This window comes from Bidens hawaiensis, unplaced genomic scaffold, assembly GCF_021521415.1.
Source record: "Bidens hawaiensis isolate Kalapana, Puna unplaced genomic scaffold, B.hawaiensis_p1.1 tig00028508_1, whole genome shotgun sequence".
NCBI classification, from domain to species: domain Eukaryota; kingdom Viridiplantae; phylum Streptophyta; class Magnoliopsida; order Asterales; family Asteraceae; genus Bidens; species Bidens hawaiensis.
Window position 1 is genome coordinate 43,969 of NW_027494664.1, and position 21,764 is coordinate 65,732.

The window sequence follows — 21,764 nt, forward strand, 5'->3', positions numbered from 1 at the left end:
ACCCATTAAGACATTATTATTATTATTATTATTATTTCACACTCTCTCCTACACAATTTTGGTTTCTCCTATTATGGCTTTTACAATAAATAATGTTGGAGTTGTTTTTTTTTTTGAACTACCAACTAATTAACGCCGGAAACTCCGTATGCGGCCCCCATTGGCTAAAGGTAGCCCGAGCCGGCCACTAGTCCGGACGGACGAAGTCCCTAGTGGTCCACCTATTGAGGGATTCACCGGATAAAATCCGACCACCACGCCCGCCTAATGGCACGACAACGAGGAGCCAATAAAACCGTGTGAGATCAGGACTCGAACAATGGCAAGCCATGGTCATCCCTCATATCTCTCATATAAATTTATGGTAGTAAGGTTTAAACCCCCTACCTCTCACTAGTAAAGTGAGCGCTCTACCATTGAGCCACAACCAATTTATATGAACTTTAAACCATAAAAATGAACTATGTTTATATACCATTTTATAAAATTAAATATATATGGTGGCTAATAAATAGTTAAATAATAATTAATAATGGCAAAGGGGGCATGGCATATCCACCACTTATGGTCCAGTGGTACGAGCTTGGGTTCACCACTTATGGTCTAGTGGTTCGAGACTTGGGTTCTCAGTAGAAACCCAAGTTTGATTACAAGTCCTTGTTTAAGGTTGTCAGTTCGAAACCCGAGTGGTCGAGTCAACCCGAGTTTTCGTCTCATCGTGTGTTACGTCAGAGTATTATGCTTTTATGACGGCACAACGACTGCCAGATGGTAGCTGGTATGATTTTTCGGAAGAACGCCCAAGCCAAAATCTAAAGCCAACGCGTGCTCGGTTAAAAAAAGAGAGAGAGAGAGAGAGAAAACACTACAAGGGTGGGTCCGACAGAATGGGATCTGGAAACACGATTTACGCGCCATAAAATTCTCCACCTATACATACATATTTCTTCAACAAACTCAGTCAAGTCTTTCATAATAACTAACTTAACAAACAAACAAACTAACTAACTAACTAACAAACCTCCCTCTATCATCACTATCTTCCACATTCGATCTTAAAACACTAATAATTCGTGATCGAATCGATTTCGAGGAATCAATCGATCAGCAAAATGTCGAACGAAAAGGAACGAGAAAATCACGCTTACTTAGCTAAGCTCGCAGAACAAGCCGAGCGTTACGAAGGTATAATTTATAACCTAATCTGTTTTTGTTTTCAAATCGACTCGTATTGCTCAATTTATATTGTAGAATTTGATATGAATCGTAAATTAGTTTGCGATTTGGTTGTATTTCATATATTATTGTTTGTGTGCTTATGGTGCATTTGTAATTATGAGAATATGAGATGAATCTGATGCTGTTAGATTGATTGCAGTGTATTCTTTTAACCTAATTTATAAATAATATCAGTAATTTGGTGATATAAAGGAGCTGATTGTTGCTATTATTTTCATCTGTTGGTTTTGGATGTATAAGTGCATATTTTTTAACCTGCTGTTATAGTTAGGGCTGTAAATGAACCCTACCGAACAAGGCCTTGCTCATGTTTATTTGTTAAGCTTTTGTCGGACAAGCAGACAGTTCACGAACACCTAACCTAACGAAATTTCTTGTTCGCGTTAGTTCATCAAGGAAATGAACTTGCTCGTGAATGGTTCACGAACACAATATATTTTTGTCTTGCAGTTAATAATGATGCTTAAATCTATATATATATATATATGATAAGATTAGATAATTTATTAAATATATTAAAACCTTTAATGAACAAACATAAACAAACAGACATTAATGAACGTAAAGAGACACATTATTGAACGTTTATGAACACAACTGAACAAACATGGCCTCTGTTCGTGTTTGTTCATTTAGTTAATCGAACGAAATTCTGTGTTCATGTTCATTCATTTATTAAACGAATAAACATAAACAAACTCCTGCTGAACAGTTCATGAGCAGTTAACCAAAGTTGGTTCGTGTACAGCCTAGTTATTATGTAATCTAGGTTTACTTTTGTCTTATCACCTCACAATATCGTGTTCATCCTTATCGATGTATGCATCCTAATAATATTTAATATAGATTGATCAGCCTGTTAGAGAAATTTGAAGATGTTCTGATTCACATCATATTGTATAATGAATATTGACAGAAACGTTGGTGCACAAAAGGTTGATGAAATGATTGATCTTCAATTCGTCACCTGATCCTATATAAACCGCTATTTACATGAAAATTTTGGTCTAACAATGATTTGAGTCATATGATGGATTCCTAATTTCAGAGATGGTTGAAAGTATGAAGAATGTTGCAAAACTAAACGTTGAGCTTACCGTTGAAGAGCGCAACCTGCTTTCAGTTGGATACAAGAATGTGATTGGTGCAAGAAGAGCATCTTGGCGTATCATGTCATCGATTGAACAAAAAGAGGAATCAAAGGGAAATGAAAGCAATGTAAATCTAATTAAAGGCTATTGCAAAAAGGTTGAAGATGAGCTTGCCAAAATTTGCAGCGACATTCTTGAGATTATTGATAAGCATCTCATACCTTCTTCTGGCTCGGGAGAAGCTACTGTTTTCTACTACAAGATGTGAGTCGTGTTGAGTTATCACCCTCTTATTGTTTTTCTTTTTCTATCATCATAACCAATTGTTCAGTGAATCTGCTCGTGAACCATCAACACGTTTATGTTTGAATATTCAATAAACGAACGAAGTCACGAACATGAACAGAACTTTCGTTCATCGAACGAACATGAGCACATGTCTCGTTTATATACTCATTTTAATTGTTAGGCTCATTACACTTTAGTCTATTTTTAATACATAAATATCATCCATTACAATTTAGTCTAGTTTTATTATTTTTCTATGCCAACAGACTGATATTCACATTTGGTGTTTGCTCAGTTATATTTGTTCATTTACCCTGCTGAACCGTTCGTTTATACTTATTAGTGAACGAATATATATGCACATGAACTCGTTTATTTTCTTAATGAATGAACACAAACATGCAATGCTCGTGTTCACTTGGTTTGTTTACAAGCATAAGTAAGGAAGGTCTATACAGACACCACTTACATACGAGCTGTATAACCTCATACGAATTGTTTGATATCGCGAAAATGTATATGCGGGCCCGTATAAGGCGTCATAGGAGTTGTTATACAGGCTCATATAACTTTATTGAAAGTCTGAAATTGACTAATGTGACAGTGATGTGTTTATGTTATAAGTCATATAAGGTCTGAGGTTTGCAAAAGTTATACGTCTCATAGGAACTACATGTTATTAAGAACGCTGGAGCGTATTAGTATTCGTTGATGCGTGTCAAGTATCTTTTATGTTTTCATTTTTCTATTATGTCATGTGGATACAGGAAAGGTGATTACTATCGGTACCTTGCTGAATTCAAAACAGATCAGGAAAGAAAGGATGCTGCTGAACAGTCACTGAAAGGCTATGAGGCATGTTTTATATTTAATATTATAATTGAGAAACTATGTTATTTATTTTGTTTTCTTAATCATATAATACCATTGTATATAGGCTGCAGCTGCTGCAGCAAATAAAGAACTCCCTTCAACCCATCCGATTCGTCTTGGCCTTGCTCTCAATTTCTCAGTGTTCTACTACGAAATTATGAATTCACCCGAGAGGTAATTTTCAGACTTTTCTTCTTGTTTTTTTGGTAACTTACTGAAGAAATGTAAGTGAATTTGATTGTAAAGTAATTTACAGGGCATGTCATTTGGCTAAACAAGCTTTTGATGAGGCGATTGCTGACTTGGACTCGTTAAGTGAAGAATCTTACAAGGATAGCACATTGATCATGCAGTTATTGAGAGATAACCTTACTCTATGGACATCTGACTTGCCTGAGGATGGAGGTACTTCATACTTTTTCACATACTTAAATTACACAATTGTTTTATTATGTTTATTTATTGATCATGCACGTGTGACCTGTTTACATCATCATCGTACTCAGTATATCCCACCAATAGCAAAGCTATGGTAGGGTCTGAGGAGGGTAAAATGTAGACATCCTTACCTCTACCCCATAGGGATAGAGAGGCTGCTTCCAGTGAGACCCCCGGCTCGATTGCAGTTTTGCATCAAGCCTTGGACATAAGGCACATAGCACTCAATCATCGGGTCACCGGCTGATTGGTGCATGTACCATTGTCTTTCAGCTATCAACGCCACCACATGATGCCTGATTAACCTTCCGCCACTTTTAACGTTATTTTCACGAGATTAGTAAAATAACGTCAAAATTAGTGCAATTTCACTTTTGCCCACCCGAGGGTTCACACATATATACATTATATGCGCGCACCGCAAGCAAGGCGATTACATATGAATAATTAATGGTTCATAGTTTAAAAAAAATTACTTCTTACATTATCAGTTAATGATTCATCACAGATGAATTAATTAATTTTGAAAACAAAAAAATAATAATAAAAATCTAAATTGTTTAGTTTTTTCTATCAGTGGCTCATATTTTTAAAGACTTTTACTTCTTACACACAAATGTCTATGTTATACACATAGAAAATCATTAAAATAATTTGTTCATAAGTTTTCTTTTCCACTTTTGAACATTTAACTACAAATGTGTAGGTTATGTGTAGGAAGTATGCACATGCATGATACACATAATCTACATATGTGTAAGCTCTATAAATACATGAATTTAGTATATATTTTATAGAAAGTTAAATTAGATGAATAAGCATTGCATTAAGCTTCTTGTATTTTAAACTTTTTAAGATAAAATGAACAATGTTTTCTTCGCCGTACCCTCCCTTGTATATGTATGTGTGCGCAATTCAAATTTGAATATTCAGGTCGAATCAGTCATTCGAAAACCGAATTCAGAACCCATTGGATGCTAACCAATTTGAAAACCGAATTCATAGTTATTTAGAACAACTAAAATATTACAAAACCACTCCTCTAGCAAGAAGCTAGAGTGGGAAAAACTGCATTCAGATTGATAATTCAAATTTGATTCGGTTCGAGTTTCTTCGGATGATGAAAATAATTGTTTGTAAGACTTTTTTTAAAGATGACAAAAATGTTTCTATCGGTCAACTACTCAATTCAGCCTGATCTGGGCCCGCTCGACCCAACACCAATCGTTGCCTCTACCTTATAATCGTAAACGCATACGGCATACATGGTATATGAATTGATAAGTCAAGAATTTTGTTTTCAGGTGATGAAAACCAGCCCAAGGGTGAAGAATCCAAACCAGAGGTTAGTTAATGCATGTGACATGCACATATTAATTTCTCCAAACAACTAATTGATTTCAAAACCATATGTTTTGCTTGCAGGAGAAGAAGTAGTAACGGGCAGAGACAAATAGCAAGCCCGACCCAGCCCGGCCCATAGTCAGCTCTAAGCTAGCCTCAAGTACTAGGCCTTTGTTTTGGTCAAAAGGGGATTATTTTATCAGTTTTTTTGGGCCATCAAAATCAAAGTTTTATTTTTTGTTCATCTTTGATCTTACTACCTTCATAAAAGCTTTTGCCCCTTTAGTATTGCTTCCATAAATGTTGTAGTTCATTGTGTTGTTTAAATTTGTTAGATATCATAATAAGTCAGGTACCACAATTCTTAATAATTATTATCAAGAGCTTTAAAAATAACATATTTAGTTTGATAGTGAGGTACTAATAAGAGACTTAAAAATCAGACTATTCATACAGTGGTATTTTAATAACATCTGATATAAGTGTTGTGGCAATGTATTTGTAAAAAGATCTATGTAATGACAATGGTTTTGGTTTTGTTAATGTCGTCGTCATCATCATCATCATCGTACTCAGTATATCCCACCAATAGCAAAGCTATGGTAGGGTCTGAGGAGGGTAAGATGTAGACAGCTTTACCTCTACCCCGTAGGGATAGAGAGGCTGCTTCCGATGAGACACCCGGCTCGATAGTAGTTTTGCATCAAGCCTTGGACATAAGGCACATATCACTCAATCATCGGGACACCGGCTGATTGGTGCATGTACTCTTGTCTTTCGGCTATCAACGCCACCACATGATGCCTGATTAACCTTCCGCCATTTTTAACGTTATTTTCACGAGATTAGTAAAATAACGTCAAAATTAGTGCAACTTCACTTTTGCCCACCCGAGGGTTCACACATATATGCATTATATGCGCGCACAGCAAGCAGGGCGTTTTGGTTTTGTTAATGTATATGTAAAAAAAGGTACGTAATGAGCAAAGTTGTAGTTTCAATGATAGTTCTCGTCGTTTAATAATTTAATATCAAAATGTTTTGTATTCGTGTGAGATCCGGTAGTTAATAATTATACTTATTTTCTCAATTTGCCACGGTTTTTGCTATAGATTTCGTGTGCAGATTTTTTTTCTTAGCAAAACTCTGTATTCAGTATGATTTGGATTGATGAACACAATTTGAGTGTGTTGGGTTGAAACCAGACCGGATCGGACCAAACCAAGCGGGACCCGGACTCAAAATTTCTAGAAAATTAAAACTAAAGACTATACTGATATAAAGCGGGCCCGTTTCGATATTTATTTTAAACCACTTATTAGTACTAAAAAAATCACATAATTGCACCAAAACAAGACCTTTTAACACCACATTAATCCAGTCATAATAATGCAACCATCTCCTACAACCATGGCTGTTTCTGCACTCCTTATGGTATTCTTAGCACTAATTGGCTATACAAGTAAGGTTCCTTTTTTGTTTTCTTTTAAACCCTTAAATCTCACTGATCTTTTCATGTGTGTCATTAACAGATGCAGCATATTGTTTATGCAACCCTGCATTGAACAACTCAGTTCTTCAAAAGAACATAGATTTTGCCTGTAAAAATGGTGCTGAGTGTGCTAGGATTCATCCAAAGGTGCATGTTTTAGTCCTAATACTGTTAAAGATCACTGCAATTATGCTGTCAACAGTTATTTTCAAAGGAAGGGTCAAGCTCCAGGAAGCTGTGACTTTTCAGGCACAGCTTTTGTCACGCAACAAGCTCCACCTGGTAACTAACTCACTCTTCATACTCAAGTTGTATGTGTACACCAAATGACTAATGAGCTTGTTTGTTTATGATCTACAGGTTCTAACCCTGCTTGTTATCCTGAGAAGCCAAGCTAAGGTGTGCATCTTTATAATTGGATTATTATCTTTTTATTGATATCTCATCATGGTTGGTGTTAATGTTTTGTGGGTATGTTTCTTGATGCAAAAAGATTCAATTTTTAGTAATTTTGGCTTTTTTTAATATCTCATCATGATTGGTGTTAATGTTATGTGGGCATGGTTCTTGATGCAAAAAGATCCAATTTTTAGTAGTTTTGACTTATTAAACTTTGTGTTTTTTTTTTAATTCTCATCATGATTGGTGTTAAAAGTTATGTGGGTGTGTTTCTTGATGCAAAAAGATCCAATTTTTAGCAAGTTTTGCTTGTTAATTTTGTTGAAAACTAAAAAAAGATGAAAATCCAAAAAAAAACTTACTTTTTGCTTGTTAAGTTTGTTTTTCTTGATCTCTCATTATGATTGGTGTTATGTTTTGTGGGTATGTTTCTTGATGCAAAAAGATCCAAACTTTAGTAATGTTTGCTTGTTAATTTAGTTTTTTTTAACTAATAAAAGGTGAAAATCTAACTAAACCTTACTTTTTGCTTGTTAAGTTTGTTTTTCTTGATATCTCATCATGATTGGTGTTAATGTTTTGTGGGTATGGGTCTTAATGCAAAAAGATCCAATTTTTAGTAATGTTTGCTTGTTTTGTTTTTTTTTCCAACTAAAAAAGGTGAATATCTAAAGAAAGCTTACTTTTTGCTTGTTAAGGTTTGTTTTTCTGGATAGATGATTGGTGTTAATATTTTGTGGGTATGGTTCTTGATGCAAAAAATCTTTTAGTAATGTTTGCTTGTTAATTTTGTTTTTTTCTACTATAAAAGGTGAAAAACTAAAGAAAGCTTATTTTTTGCTTGTTAAGTTTGTTTTCTTGATATCTAATCATGATTGGTGTTAATGTTTTGTGGGTATGGTTCTTGATGCACAAAGATCCAATTTTAAGTAATGTTTGCTTGTTAATTTTGTTTTTTCAACTAAAGAAAGCTTATTTTTTGTTTGTTAAGTTTGTTTTTTTCTTGATTTCTCATCATGGCTGGTGTTAAAGACTTAAAAATTATGTGGGTATGTTTGTTGATGCAAAAAGATCCAATTTTTATGTGTTAAGTTCTTTTTTTTTTCAACTTAAAAAGCTGAGAATCTAAAGAAAGGTTCCTTTTTGATTGATCAAAGAATTAAGAAACTCATCTTTCTTGGTTAAGTTTCTTGATGTCTCTTCCCAGAGCAAAAAAATCAAATTCCAGATCAATCTCAAGCTTCTATGCATAATGTACAAATAGCTTGTTCTGTATCTGTAACTTTGAGCTCTAGAAAAAAAAAGTTACTTTTCAGTTCAATACTTGTGGTTGAAAAGAACCAAAATAGAGATCATACACGAGTCCTTTAGCATCCACGTGGGCCCAGTGTGTCGCCAATTTCATATCATATTGTCAACAGCGTGTTAAATATTTAATATGTTGTATAGCGTCGGTCGAGAGTTTTACACAATAATCATATCCAGTAAAATCTCACAAATAGAAATGTTATAAACAGGGTATGAGGAGATTGGGACGTAGAACCGTATGCATATCCTAAAGAACAGAGAAGTTGCTTCCAGAAAGAGTTTTACACTATAATAGTAGTAAAAAAAGTTTCATAATTAATATGTTGTATAGGCGTCGGTCGAGAGTTTTACACTATAATAGTAGTAAAACAATTTCATAAGGGACGGTCAACACCACGTACCACAAGGGTAGGTCCGACACATATGTGTGTGTCGTAAACGGTTCCACCACATTTCATATATGCTTGAAAATGATTTACAACCAACTTTTCAAGTTTTTTTTTAATAAAGAATTAAAAAAATGAATAGTATATAAGAAATGGTTTGGAGAAGTTACATGAATTTGTGAAAGAGTGAGTTGATAAGTTGTTTGATTGTATGGGATCATGCTATGATTAGTGAGAGGGTTTGTGGATTCTTATGTTGGAATAACATATCTTATTTTGTTGAATTTAAATGTTTGGTGTTTTAGTAAGGTATAAAGTGTGGAAAGTTTTGTTAAACTATAGATTTATCAGTAAAAGGCTAAAAGTTGACAAATTTTACTATTTGCTTCAGGGCCAATCCAAGTGGAAAGTAGAACGGTATATTCTGGCTATATTGCAAGGCAATTAAATGGTGTCCTAAATTCGTATAGTTTTTTATTTAAACTTTGTAACTTGGGATGGTGAAATGAGTATCGAAGTTTAAAGTCTTACGTTATATGTGACGTGTAAGTTAAATAAGTAACAAATCCGTGTCTTGGAATGTTACATTATTGGAACCATAGATTTGAAATTATAATCAAAACTTTTTATGTTAAAAGAATTATTCTTGTGCTTTGTATGATGAGATTCATTAAAAAGTTTACGCATATATTCAAATTTGATGTTGAGGGGCTCATGCACAAGCCCAACCAAGATGAAGATGGCCATGATACCGCAGTTCCATACCCATATGGGGTGTTTGTTGACCCGTGTTTTATGAAAAGTTATCAATTTTCTCTAATCTTGTTACTATCTATTCATTTTCAATTCCGCTCCCACATAAGCTGGTATCAGAGCTCTTGTTTATCAAATGGTTGAACGTGAAAAAGATCAACACCCTAGTCGTAGAACTGTTAATCGAGGCAGTCATGGAGTTGATCCCTACCCGCAAGATCTTAAGATCAAGCGACTCCAACAAAGGATCCTAGATGTTGAAGTATAACAAGAGATGCGTGGTAAGGAAACCGAGTCGGATATCCTCATTTGTCACACCCCCATCTAAGGCCTAGGAGTGTGACCAACAGTTGGTACCAAAATTGTAATTAAATCAGAGTTATGTTTGTAAGCGGAAGTCTTATAAAACTTTAAAGATCAAATTGTAATATACATATATATATCAAAAGACGAGATTATAAAATACCCGTTTAAGTTGTTAACAAAACATTACTTGTTATATTTACAAACCACCTATTTTAATATGTTAAGTGTTTTACAAAACAAATCCGAGCCATCGGATTAAAGTATAGCACTTCGACATTTCCAAGAGCTAATCTTGTTCACCTGCAAAATGTAAATAAAATACGTCAGCAACGAATGATGGTGAACACGCTGACGCAAATTATTTTCTTTTACTTTATTACTCCTCGAGACTACGCCTGCCTCGGCCCAATTTGGCTTAGGATAGTACCACCTATGTAAGGATCCAGACATACGTATACCACAGCCTAAGGGCTAGGTTCATACTCTTATCTATAACGGTTTTTGTAACATCCCCAAAATTTTGATCCAAATTTGACAACTTACGAAAGTTGAGGGATCAAAAATAATCTCAAGATAAGTAGTGAGAAAATATTAAATAAGGAAATATAAGAAAAATAAGGAAATAAAAATATTTCATAAGTTAAGTCTTCTTACATGAAGGAAATTTCATCCCACATGGAAATATGTAAGAAAGTGGAAGCCTTACACTTGGGTATAAATAAGGGAAATAGAATCCATCCCACATGAAAAGTGGTAAAGAAATTGAAGCTCTTTATAAGAGATATTAATTTTAATAGTTATATGCTTTTATGAATATCATGCACCAAGTGGTCCTAGCGGAGGGTGCGTAGCACCCGACTAGAAATGACAAGCTATCAAAGACAAGAGACTAAAAGTGGAAAATAATATTCAGGGACCTACGCTACTCGATGAGTCCAAGAAGACGGCCATCGCGGTACGCGATGGGCCATGATGACTCAGAGACACGTGTCACGCTATGGTGACACATGGCAACATACCAGGACACGTGGCAGAATGTGTCAGGCACGTGGCGACACGTGTCAGAATGGTACCCATCGCGTACCACGATGGGACACAAATTTGGCTATAATAGGGGGGTCGGCTCATTTGCATGCACACCACAACCACTCTCTCTCTCTACCTCGATTTACGTGACAAGCACCGTTTTGCGTGCCACCGACCCGACAAATAACACATCGTAATCCGTGCCAAATACCCGGTGTTTCCTCGAAGTGTGTGCCATTCAAAGAAACCCGACATTCCGTCTCGAAGTACGTGCACGACCCGGCGACCAAACATCACCTAGATTTGTGTACCAAGAAAAGGTGGATCAAGAATGCCTCGATAAAAGTGCATAGAGTAGAAGTGATGCCCATATAAACTTAGGAATATCTAACTCCAAATACCCGTGTGAGGTAAGGGGTTCTGTCTAAGTTATTATTATATTATAAATGGCTTAGACCATAGTCGGAGTTATAGCCGAACCTTGATTACGATTAAGAATAATATAACTTTTTTTAAGCAAAGGTTATAGTTAAAATAGTATTTCTTTATGATTAAGAAATATAATATTCTTGTAAAGATAAACTAATGTTTCTTCTTGAAGAAGAAACATGGTATATAAATGATAAACAAACAAAGGGACTAAAGGTCCAAATGTTTTGAATAAACAAACGTTTTTATCAAGGTTAAAGCTATACGAAATAGACTAAAGGTCTAAAGCTAGATCGTTGATCTAGTTATTTATACAAAATGTTATTCTCGTACTATAGGTCCGAGGTAACAAAACAAGAAGCAGAATCAGAAACCAGGAATCAGTATCAGAAACTGATTATAAACAGAAAATGTGAATACGCCCCAAACCTTTTATAACGAGTCTGAATGTTTGCATAGGATTTACGAATCCTTAAAAACTTTGTGTACAATAATAAGAAACGGACACTCTGATTAAGAGTATACATGGTGACTCGGCATTTTCCCGAGGCCATGCATATCATCAACATGCCTCTGAAGGTCTACGGGACTGTTCAGAGAAATGATATTGTGTATATAATTAATTGTACATGATACTTAGGGTAATTTGATCCCAATTTAGTTGGGTGCCTAATGAGTAGTCACAAAGGTATTAAAAAAAGAAATTTTAGAGTCAGCGTTATTCACCAGCTTTGTGCTGACGTATTTTCCCCCGTGTTACAGGGAAACAAGAAAGGTTAGAACATACAAGCAAGGGGGAATAGAAGATTGGAGTTATAGTCATTAGATGCTATCTGATTGCTCAGATATTTTATTTCAAAATATTACAAAGAGTTATGTTTTTTTAAAGAAATGTATTATAAACATTGAACGGGTATTTAAACCCGAAAGTTTAATAAGTTTTCAAAATAATAATATTTTATTAAAAGACTTCCGCTGAAATAAAACCCGCAACTCTGATGTATTTACAAAACAAATACCAACTATTGGTCACACGCCTAGGCCCTAAGTTGGGGTGTGACAGTTTTAGTTACACATAGTTCATTGTAAACAATTTTCATATAACATGATTGACTTATTGAAAACAAGTTTTAAAAGTTTGGGGGCGTATTCACCTTTTCGCTTTAGGATCGGCTTCATTCACCGTCCAAGGGTTTTCCCTTCTTTATCTTGCACCTATAGTATGAGTATAAATATCTGTTAGTCGGATATACAATCCGGCTTAAGACCTTTAGTCTTGTTCTATACCTCGATGAACCTTTAGTTCATATATCTCATTTACTTGAAAACCTTTAGTTTAAAAGTAAGTATAAACCTTTAGTTTATATAAAAACCCGACGTTTCTTCTTCTCTAAGCAACGTATTCTTTTTCTTTTATTATTTAAGAATACTCTTTATTACTTAAATAATAATTTCATAACAAAAAGTATATATACTTACGCACATATATATACATATTTACAATACATTTCTTTATTCTTTTCTTTGTTATGATTATTTATCTTTTATCGAGGTATCGAGTATAACCTCGACTTAAGGCTTAAGGATTTGATATAATATTATATTATATTCATTTGTCGTTACACCTAACCTTATTTGGCGTATTGGAAACCCTAGGAACTCGAGCAGCACTCCAACGCCGCTTCACTTTCTCGATCAACTTTGGTATGCCAACTACGACACCAATCTTGACAATTGATAGTACGCCTTTCAAGAACAACACCTTCCTTGGTCGAATGTGGGTGGAGGGTGGCACGTACTTCGAGGAAACGTTGATACGCAAACGAGGGATCGGGTCACGGTTATCGAGGAAAATCGTTAATACGTTTGTGGAAGTGTAGAGAGATGTTAGAGAGAAGTTTGATAGCTATGTTTAGGATGTGAGAATGAGCTTCCCTTGGCTGCTATTTATAGACGAAATTTCGGATCCCATCGCGGTACGCGATGTGACATCTGCCCGATCCGACCCGACCCAGGTACCCGTTTCTCTGACCCGATCTCTTTCTTTTATGATTTAATATTTATTTATACTTATATTTTACTTTCAATAATAATAATATACTTTTCCCTCCCGCCTCTTTCTCTCTCTTTCTTTCCGCCGTTCCGTCCCTCTCCTCTCTTTCCGCCTTCTTTTCCCTCTTGTCGCCGTCCCGCCCTTAAGCCTTGAACCCTTTCCTTAACTCTTTGCTTGTCCTTTGGTTCTTCCCGCCTAAGGATGTCTGCAGCTCCACGCGCCAGACTCCTTACATGGAAGCCTGCGTGAAGACATCTTGTTCCTGCGATGCGTGAAGAGAACTCTTCTCGCAGCGCGCTAAGAATGCATGTTCTTCCCGCAATGCGCTAAGAATGTATGTTCTTCCCGCGATGCGCTTAGAATTCTAGTTCTTCACGCAGCACGCTAAGGATTTGTGATTCTTCCCGCAGTGCGCTAAGGATTGTTGTGCCAGCCTTCGCGCTCGCGCACTCAGCCTTCCCGCGCTTAACCCTTGTATCTTCTGTTTATTCTAGCCGTTTGCTTTTGTCATGTCTTTTCTTCTGAGCTGTTGACCTAACCTATCTAATGTCTGAATAGTTACTTTCGGCGCAGCATGCGTACCAACCCCATTGGTTGGTAGAAAAAGTGACTGACATTATCTTTTGAGATCTGCTTTTTCATGCTTTATCCAGTACCTTTATCTGATCCGCCCATGCCTGTTGCTGTTCCCTGTCAGCTTTTCTCTTGTCCCCTGCAGCTGCCATATCTTTTGATATCTTTACTTTTCAGAACTTTTTACTGTTGATATCTTTTCTTTTACTTTTGGAGATCTTTTCTAGGGTTTGTGTCCCCTAGGGTTTGCCTATATATAGTACTATTTTCTTAACACTTCACACACTACACTTATTCTCTTCCTCCCTTTTTGCTCTCTGCCGTTGTTCTTCAGCCGCCTCCCTCCTCTCTTGCCTCCGTTTTCTCCTCTCCTCTGCCCTGTTTTCCGGTAATATATTATATATAATAACTTATTAATTATGCTAACTTATAATCAAGACTTAAAACAAATCATTAAAACAATAATCTTGTTTATAGGTTAACTTGTGCTTGTTTAAAGTTGGTTCTTGCTTTATCTTACACCGCATCGTTTATCAAGTGAGTTATCTCGTATCTAATCCCTTTTTATTTTAAATGCTTTGGGATGTTCATGTGTTCATACAAAACTTGAGTCTTAAACTGTTTATGAACTTTAGTCGCGCAGTATCCCATGTGTTGAGGACGTTTACTTGGCTGTTTATTTGTATGTGTGTATCATTAACCGCTTTGTTCGGCCTATTCCGAAGTTTTCATGGTACCATTAGATGAACACGGGAGACCTATCGTTTACGGTTTTCTTTGTTTACACTTGCACAGATGTTTTCTCGTTTTTGTGCTCAATTGGGAGCACGGATTGAACTATGAACTATGAGCTATGATCTATCTAGGCTTTATCACAATCTGATTGCACCCTTGTTAAACACCAGACATACACGTGTTGCGCGCAGATTTATGGCTATCTATGTATTGTATTAAACTTGATTTCTCACCAACACGCAAGTGTTTGACGTTTATTTTAACACATGTTCAGGTTTGCAGTAGCTGTTTTGGAGCTTGTGGACACGTAGGACGTTTTTACTTTTGGACCTAGAATTAAAATGTATCAAGACAAGTTAATGTTGTTTGAATGTTATAATTTATAATATATTGATTTATGTTTGATTTATGTTCTTTATTTTCCCCGCTGCGCGTGCGCGATAAAATGTGTATTAATAAATATTGACACCAATAGTGTCGCGAGTAATGAAGCAATATGTGGCGCCCCGATGTATAATCCGCCTTTGGTCGGGGGGTTACAGATTGGTATCAGAGCTCGTTGACTTTAGGATAGGTGGTTAGACGTAACGGCCTAGAATACCTAAGAGTCCCTTCTCGCGCATGAGAGAAATCTCATGTTTGCACGCTTATTGTTAATTACTCGTTATTTATGAATATGCTCGCACTTGCGCAGTATATGATTTTATGTTTTATTTCGCGATATTTCGATTTTTGCTGAATTTCGATTTTTATTGATTTTTCTTGCCTATTCGTTTGTTGGGATTTGAAGATCCGAAAAGTCATGGTGATACATGAATAGTTGATTTTCAATTTCCATTTACGATTATGTTCTGAGGTTGGAGACTTGAAAAGTCATGGTGATACATGAATTGTCAACCTCCAATACTCATTTTCTTGTATGTTTTATATTGAGGATTGAAAAGTCATGGTGATACATGAATCGTCAATCTCCAATACTCGTTTGCTCGTATATTTTAAATTGGGAATTCGGAAAGTCATGGTGATACATGAATTGTCGATTCTTGATTCGAATTTGTTACCTTTATTAAGTCTGCATTTAGGATCATTTATTTTACTTTAACTGTTGACTGTAACTGACTCCGTGAAACCAAGCTTTATAAGATTAAAACTTTGCGCTAAAACCAAGATATTAACTAAAATTAAAATTTTTATAGAATGCCTCCGCTATCTCGCCGATTTCAGAGAAGAGAAGCCTCGCGCATGCGTAGACAGCAACGTTCCCAGGAAATGGCCGCCGCGATAGCCCAAGCCTTGAGCCAAAACAACACCTCGAGTTATAACATTAAGTCCTTTAACGCGGGTAACCCTCCAAAGTTCACAGGTCTTGAAGGAGCCACCGTGATGCTCCAGTGGCTTGAGAAAATAGAAAACACTTTCCTTCACACCCAATGCCCCTCAGACAGACGAACCCTATATGCTTCCAGTGTCCTGGAATCCAGAGCGCTTACGTGGTGGAATGGAGTAGCTCATGCGCGTGGCGCAGAAGCTGCTTCCAGCATGCTCTGGGAGGAATTTAAGGAAATTCTTACGCGAGAATTCTGCCCTCCCAACGAAGTTAAGCGCCTGGAGGAGGAATTTTGGAATCTTAAGCAATACAGCGGTGAAGCGCGCGAGTACGCGACGCGCTTCCACGAGCTAAGCTTGCTGGTCCCTCACCTTGTTACCCCTTCCCGCCGAGCCATAGAGAAATTCCTTGGGGGTCTTCCCATGGAAATTCAAGATTCTGTATGGGCCAGAAACCCAGTAACCCTCTCTGACGCCATCGAGTTGGCCGCTGTGCTCAGCGACAACCATGTCAGAGCAGGAACCCTGTTCCTGCGGGGAACAGAAAAGACCAAACCCACCAAGACTGTCCCTGAACCAACAGAAACCAAACCAGAACCCTCAAACCGTAACAACCTCAAGCGCAGGCGCAAAGCCTATGCGCTTACCAACCCGCCCATTACCCAACAACCCATTTATCAACCTCCAGTTTACACGCCTAACCCACTGTCAGCCTACCCAACTCCCCCTGTAGTTCACAACTATGCCCTAACCAATCCAGCACTCCCTGCCCCACCAACTAAGAAACCTTACACAGGAAACCAACCCCTTTGCCCAACCTGTAGACTTCACCACCCAACTCAGACCCCGTGTCGACAATGTAACCGATGTGGCCGCATTGGTCACTCAACCGAATACTGTAGAGTCCCTCCCGCCAACCCAATTGCGCCAACACCACCAGTCTACCCGCAGAACCCACAATCAATCTACCAAAACCCACGACCCAGGTCGTGCTATAACTGCGGTGATCCCAGTCATTTCCGGAACGCGTGCCCGAGACTACAAGTGCAAATCACACAAGCGAATCCGGTGAACCAGATTTCAAACCAAGTGACGCGTGGACGAGCTTTTAACATAACCGCGCACCAAGCGCAAGCGAATAATGACGTAGTTAATGGTACATTTTTGCTTAACGGATTTTATGCTTCTATACTTTTTGATACTGGCGCCGATCGAAGTTTTATTTCTCGCGCCTTCGAACAGAAGCTTGCGCGACCGCGCGATGACTTAGAAGATTTTTCAGTTGAATTGGCTAATGGCGAAACTGTTTTAATTAACTCTGTGATTAAAGATTGCACGCTTAACCTTAACGAAAACGATTTTCTGATTGACCTCATCCCCATGCCTCTTGGAAGCTTTGATGTTATCATTGGTATGGACTGGCTCTCAAAGAATCGCGCCGAAGTTATTTGCGCCAAGAAGTTGATTCGCATTCCTCGAGAAAATGGTGATCTTCACATCTACGGCGAGAAACCCTCCCGCGGTCTTAAGCTTATGTCTTGCGCCGAAGCCCGAAGACTCATGCGGAAGAAGTGTATTGCATTTTTAGCCCATGTGGTCAAACCTGCTGAAGAGAAGAAGCTTCGCGATATCCCTGTTGTGCGTGATTTCCCTGAAGTTTTTCCTGATGATCTTCCTGGTATCCCTCCCGCTCGTGAAGTCGAGTTTCGTATTGATCTTGTCCCTGGTGCTTCCCCCGTAGCTAAATCTCCTTATCGTCTTGCACCCGCTGAGATGCAAGAATTGGCAAGTCAACTTCAAGAGTTGACCGCTAAAGGATTCATCCGCCCTAGCTCTTCGCCCTGGGGTGCTCCGGTGTTGTTCGTTAAAAAGAAAGATGGATCGTTTCGCATGTGTATTGATTACCGCGAGTTGAACAAACTCACCATTAAAAACCGGTATCCCTTACCGCGTATTGACGACCTCTTTGATCAACTCCAAGGTGCCTCTTGTTTCTCGAAGATTGATCTCCGCTCTGGCTATCACCAGTTGCGCATCCGCGATGAAGATGTTCCGAAGACTGCTTTTCGAACTCGTTATGGCCATTTTGAATTCTTGGTCATGTCCTTCGGTTTAACCAACGCACCCGCCGTTTTCATGGATCTAATGAATCGGGTGTGTAGGCCTTTCTTGGATAAATTCGTGATCGTGTTTATCGATGATGTTCTGGTGTATTCTAAGACCAAGGCCGAGCATGAGCAACATCTCCGATTGGTATTGCAAAAGCTCCGAACCGAGCAGCTCTATGCTAAGCTTTCCAAGTGTGAATTCTGGTCTGATGAAGTACAGTTTCTTGGTCATGTTGTTAACAAGATGGGTATTCATGTCGACCCATCCAAGATTGAAGCAATCAAGAACTGGATTACGCCATCCTCTCCTTCTGAGATCCGTTCCTTTCTGGGCTTAGCTGGTTACTACCGGCGATTCATTTCGAACTTCTCGAAGATCGCTTTGCCTTTAACAGCTCTAACGCACAAAGGTAAACCGTATATTTGGGGCTCGAAGCAAGAAGAAGCCTTTCTAACGCTCAAGCGTTTGTTGTGTGAAGCTCCTGTTCTTGCGCTACCTGAGGGTAATGATGATTTTGTCGTGTATTGCGATGCATCCAACCAAGGTCTCGGTTGTGTTCTTATGCAACGAGGCAAGGTTATCGCTTACGCATCAAGGCAACTCAAGGTTCATGAAAAGAATTATACAACTCACGACCTCGAGCTTGGTGCAGTTGTTTTTGCCTTGAAGATCTGGAGACACTACCTTTATGGTACTAAGTGTATCCTCTACACTGACCATAAAAGCCTTCAGCATATCTTTGATCAAAAGGAACTTAACATGAGGCAACGCCGATGGAACGAACTCATCAGCGATTACGAATGTGAGATCCGGTATCATCCTGGTAAGGCTAATGTGGTAGCCGATGCGCTCAGCCGAAAACCCTGCCAGCTTAACTGTATCTTGCCGCGCACCCAGCTTCACTTCGCGCCGATTCAAAGCAACCTTGAATCGCGTATTCGTGACGCGCAGCGCGCATCCATCAGTAACGGTAACCTTCGCGCCGAGTTAGCGTGTGGCGCGGAAGCACTCTTTGTCCCTAATCTGAGTGGAATTCTCTGCTATCTTAATCGCATCTGGATTCCCTTTGATGAGAATCTTCGCGCTGATATCCTGAGTGAAGCGCACAAATCTCGGTATTCTATTCATCCTGGCGCTGATAAGATGTACAAGGATTTGCGCATTACTTATTGGTGGCCCGGTATGAAAAAGGATATTGCTGTGTTCGTAGCTAGATGTCTGACTTGTTCTAAAGTGAAAGCTGAACACCAACGCCCATCTGGTTTGCTCGAACAACCAGAAATTCCTACGTGGAAATGGGAATGTGTAGCGATGGACTTTATTACCAAGTTACCTTTGACAGCAAGCAAACATGATAGCATTTGGGTAATAGTGGATCGATTGACTAAGTCTGCTCACTTTCTGCCCATTCGTGAAAACTACCGTGTTGAGCAGCTCGCGCAGCTTTATGTCAAGGAAATTGTCTGCCGCCATGGTACTCCTTTGAGCATCATATCCGATCGCGATGGCCGTTTTATATCTCGCTTTTGGAAATCTCTCCAATCTGCGCTAGGAACTCGCTTGGACATGAGTACGGCATATCATCCTCAGACTGATGGACAGTCTGAGCGAACTATTCAAACTCTTGAGGATATGCTCCGATCTTGTGTTCTTGATTTTGGAGGTAATTGGGATTCGCACCTGCCTTTGATCGAGTTCTCTTATAATAACAGCTATCATTCCAGTATCGGTATGGCCCCATTTGAAGCACTTTACGGTCGTAAGTGCCGCTCCCCGATCTGTTGGAGCGAAGTGGGTGAAACTCAAATCACAGGACCCGAACTTGTTCAAGAGACAACCGATAAAATCGCCAAGATCCGTGATCATCTGCTGACTGCCAGAAGCCGACAGAAGAGTTACGCAGATCGCAGGCGAAAGCCTCTCGAATTTCAAGTTGGTGATCTTGTTCTCCTCAAAGTGTCGCCCTGGAAGGGTGTTGTCCGCTTTGGGAAGAAAGGTAAGCTTGCTCCTCGTTATGTTGGACCATTTAAGATTCTCGCGCGCGTGGGAAAAGTTGCCTACAGACTTGACCTGCCGCCCGCGCTCAGTAATGTGCATCCAACGTTCCATGTATCCAATCTCAAGAAGTGTTTAGCTGACGAGAACCTTCACATTCCACTTGATGAAGTTCAAGTTGATGAAACTATGCATTTCGTTGAGAAGCCTGTTGAGATTATGGATCGCGAGGTTAAGCAAACCAAGCGCAGTCGTATCCCTATCGTGAAAGTTCGCTGGGAGTCCAAGCGCGGAGCCGAGTTTACATGGGAAAGGGAAGATCAAATGAAGATCAAGTACCCGCACCTGTTCTCTGCGCAACCTACTTCGAGATAAATTTCGGGACGAAATTTCTTAAAGTAGGGGAGACTGTGACATCTGCCCGATCCGACCCGACCCAGGTACCCGTTTCTCTGACCCGATCTCTTTCTTTTATGATTTAATATTTATTTATACTTATATTTTACTTTCAATAATAATAATATACTTTTCCCTCCCGCCTCTTTCTCTCTCTTTCTTTCCGCCGTTCCGTCCCTCTCCTCTCTTTCCGCCTTCTTTTCCCTCTTGTCGCCGTCCCGCCCTTAAGCCTTGAACCCTTTCCTTAACTCTTTGCTTGTCCTTTGGTTCTTCCCGCCTAAGGATGTCTGCAGCTCCACGCGCCAGACTCCTTACATGGAAGCCTGCGTGAAGACATCTTGTTCCTGCGATGCGTGAAGAGAACTCTTCTCGCAGCGCGCTAAGAATGCATGTTCTTCCCGCAATGCGCTAAGAATGTATGTTCTTCCCGCGATGCGCTTAGAATTCTAGTTCTTCACGCAGCACGCTAAGGATTTGTGATTCTTCCCGCAGTGCGCTAAGGATTGTTGTGCCAGCCTTCGCGCTCGCGCACTCAGCCTTCCCGCGCTTAACCCTTGTATCTTCTGTTTATTCTAGCCGTTTGCTTTTGTCATGTCTTTTCTTCTGAGCTGTTGACCTAACCTATCTAATGTCTGAATAGTTACTTTCGGCGCAGCATGCGTACCAACCCCATTGGTTGGTAGAAAAAGTGACTGACATTATCTTTTGAGATCTGCTTTTTCATGCTTTATCCAGTACCTTTATCTGATCCGCCCATGCCTGTTGCTGTTCCCTGTCAGCTTTTCTCTTGTCCCCTGCAGCTGCCATATCTTTTGATATCTTTACTTTTCAAAACTTTTTACTGTTGATATCTTTTCTTTTACTTTTGGAGATCTTTTCTAGGGTTTGTGTCCCCTAGGGTTTGCCTATATATAGTACTATTTTCTTAACACTTCACACACTACACTTATTCTCTTCCTCCCTTTTTGCTCTCTGCCGTTGTTCTTCAGCCGCCTCCCTCCTCTCTTGCCTCCGTTTTCTCCTCTCCTCTGCCCTGTTTTCCGGTAATATATTATATATAATAACTTATTAATTATGCTAACTTATAATCAAGACTTAAAACAAATCATTAAAACAATAATCTTGTTTATAGGTTAACTTGTGCTTGTTTAAAGTTGGTTCTTGCTTTATCTTACACCGCATCGTTTATCAAGTGAGTTATCTCG

The 21,764-nt window shown here is 38.7% G+C and overlaps 2 protein-coding genes across 2 annotated transcripts; both read left to right on the forward strand.

The window, feature by feature from the left end:
- The first annotated feature begins 1,073 nt into the window (after positions 1 to 1,073).
- LOC143577309 (14-3-3-like protein GF14 iota) lies at positions 1,074 to 4,027 on the forward strand. The gene is made up of 5 exons (XM_077061175.1): positions 1,074 to 1,185; positions 2,288 to 2,594; positions 3,386 to 3,473; positions 3,556 to 3,665; positions 3,748 to 4,027. The coding sequence occupies exons 1-5, from the start codon at positions 1,113 to 1,115 to the stop codon at positions 4,025 to 4,027; spliced, it is 858 nt and encodes a 285-aa protein (XP_076917290.1). The 5' UTR covers positions 1,074 to 1,112.
- A 2,467-nt stretch (positions 4,028 to 6,494) lies between these two features.
- On the forward strand, positions 6,495 to 9,408 carry LOC143577303 (uncharacterized). Its single transcript, XM_077061168.1, has 4 exons — positions 6,495 to 6,735; positions 6,806 to 7,047; positions 7,126 to 7,164; positions 9,250 to 9,408. The coding sequence occupies exons 1-4, from the start codon at positions 6,663 to 6,665 to the stop codon at positions 9,304 to 9,306; spliced, it is 411 nt and encodes a 136-aa protein (XP_076917283.1). The 5' UTR covers positions 6,495 to 6,662; the 3' UTR covers positions 9,307 to 9,408.
- The last annotated feature ends 12,356 nt before the right edge of the window (positions 9,409 to 21,764 follow it).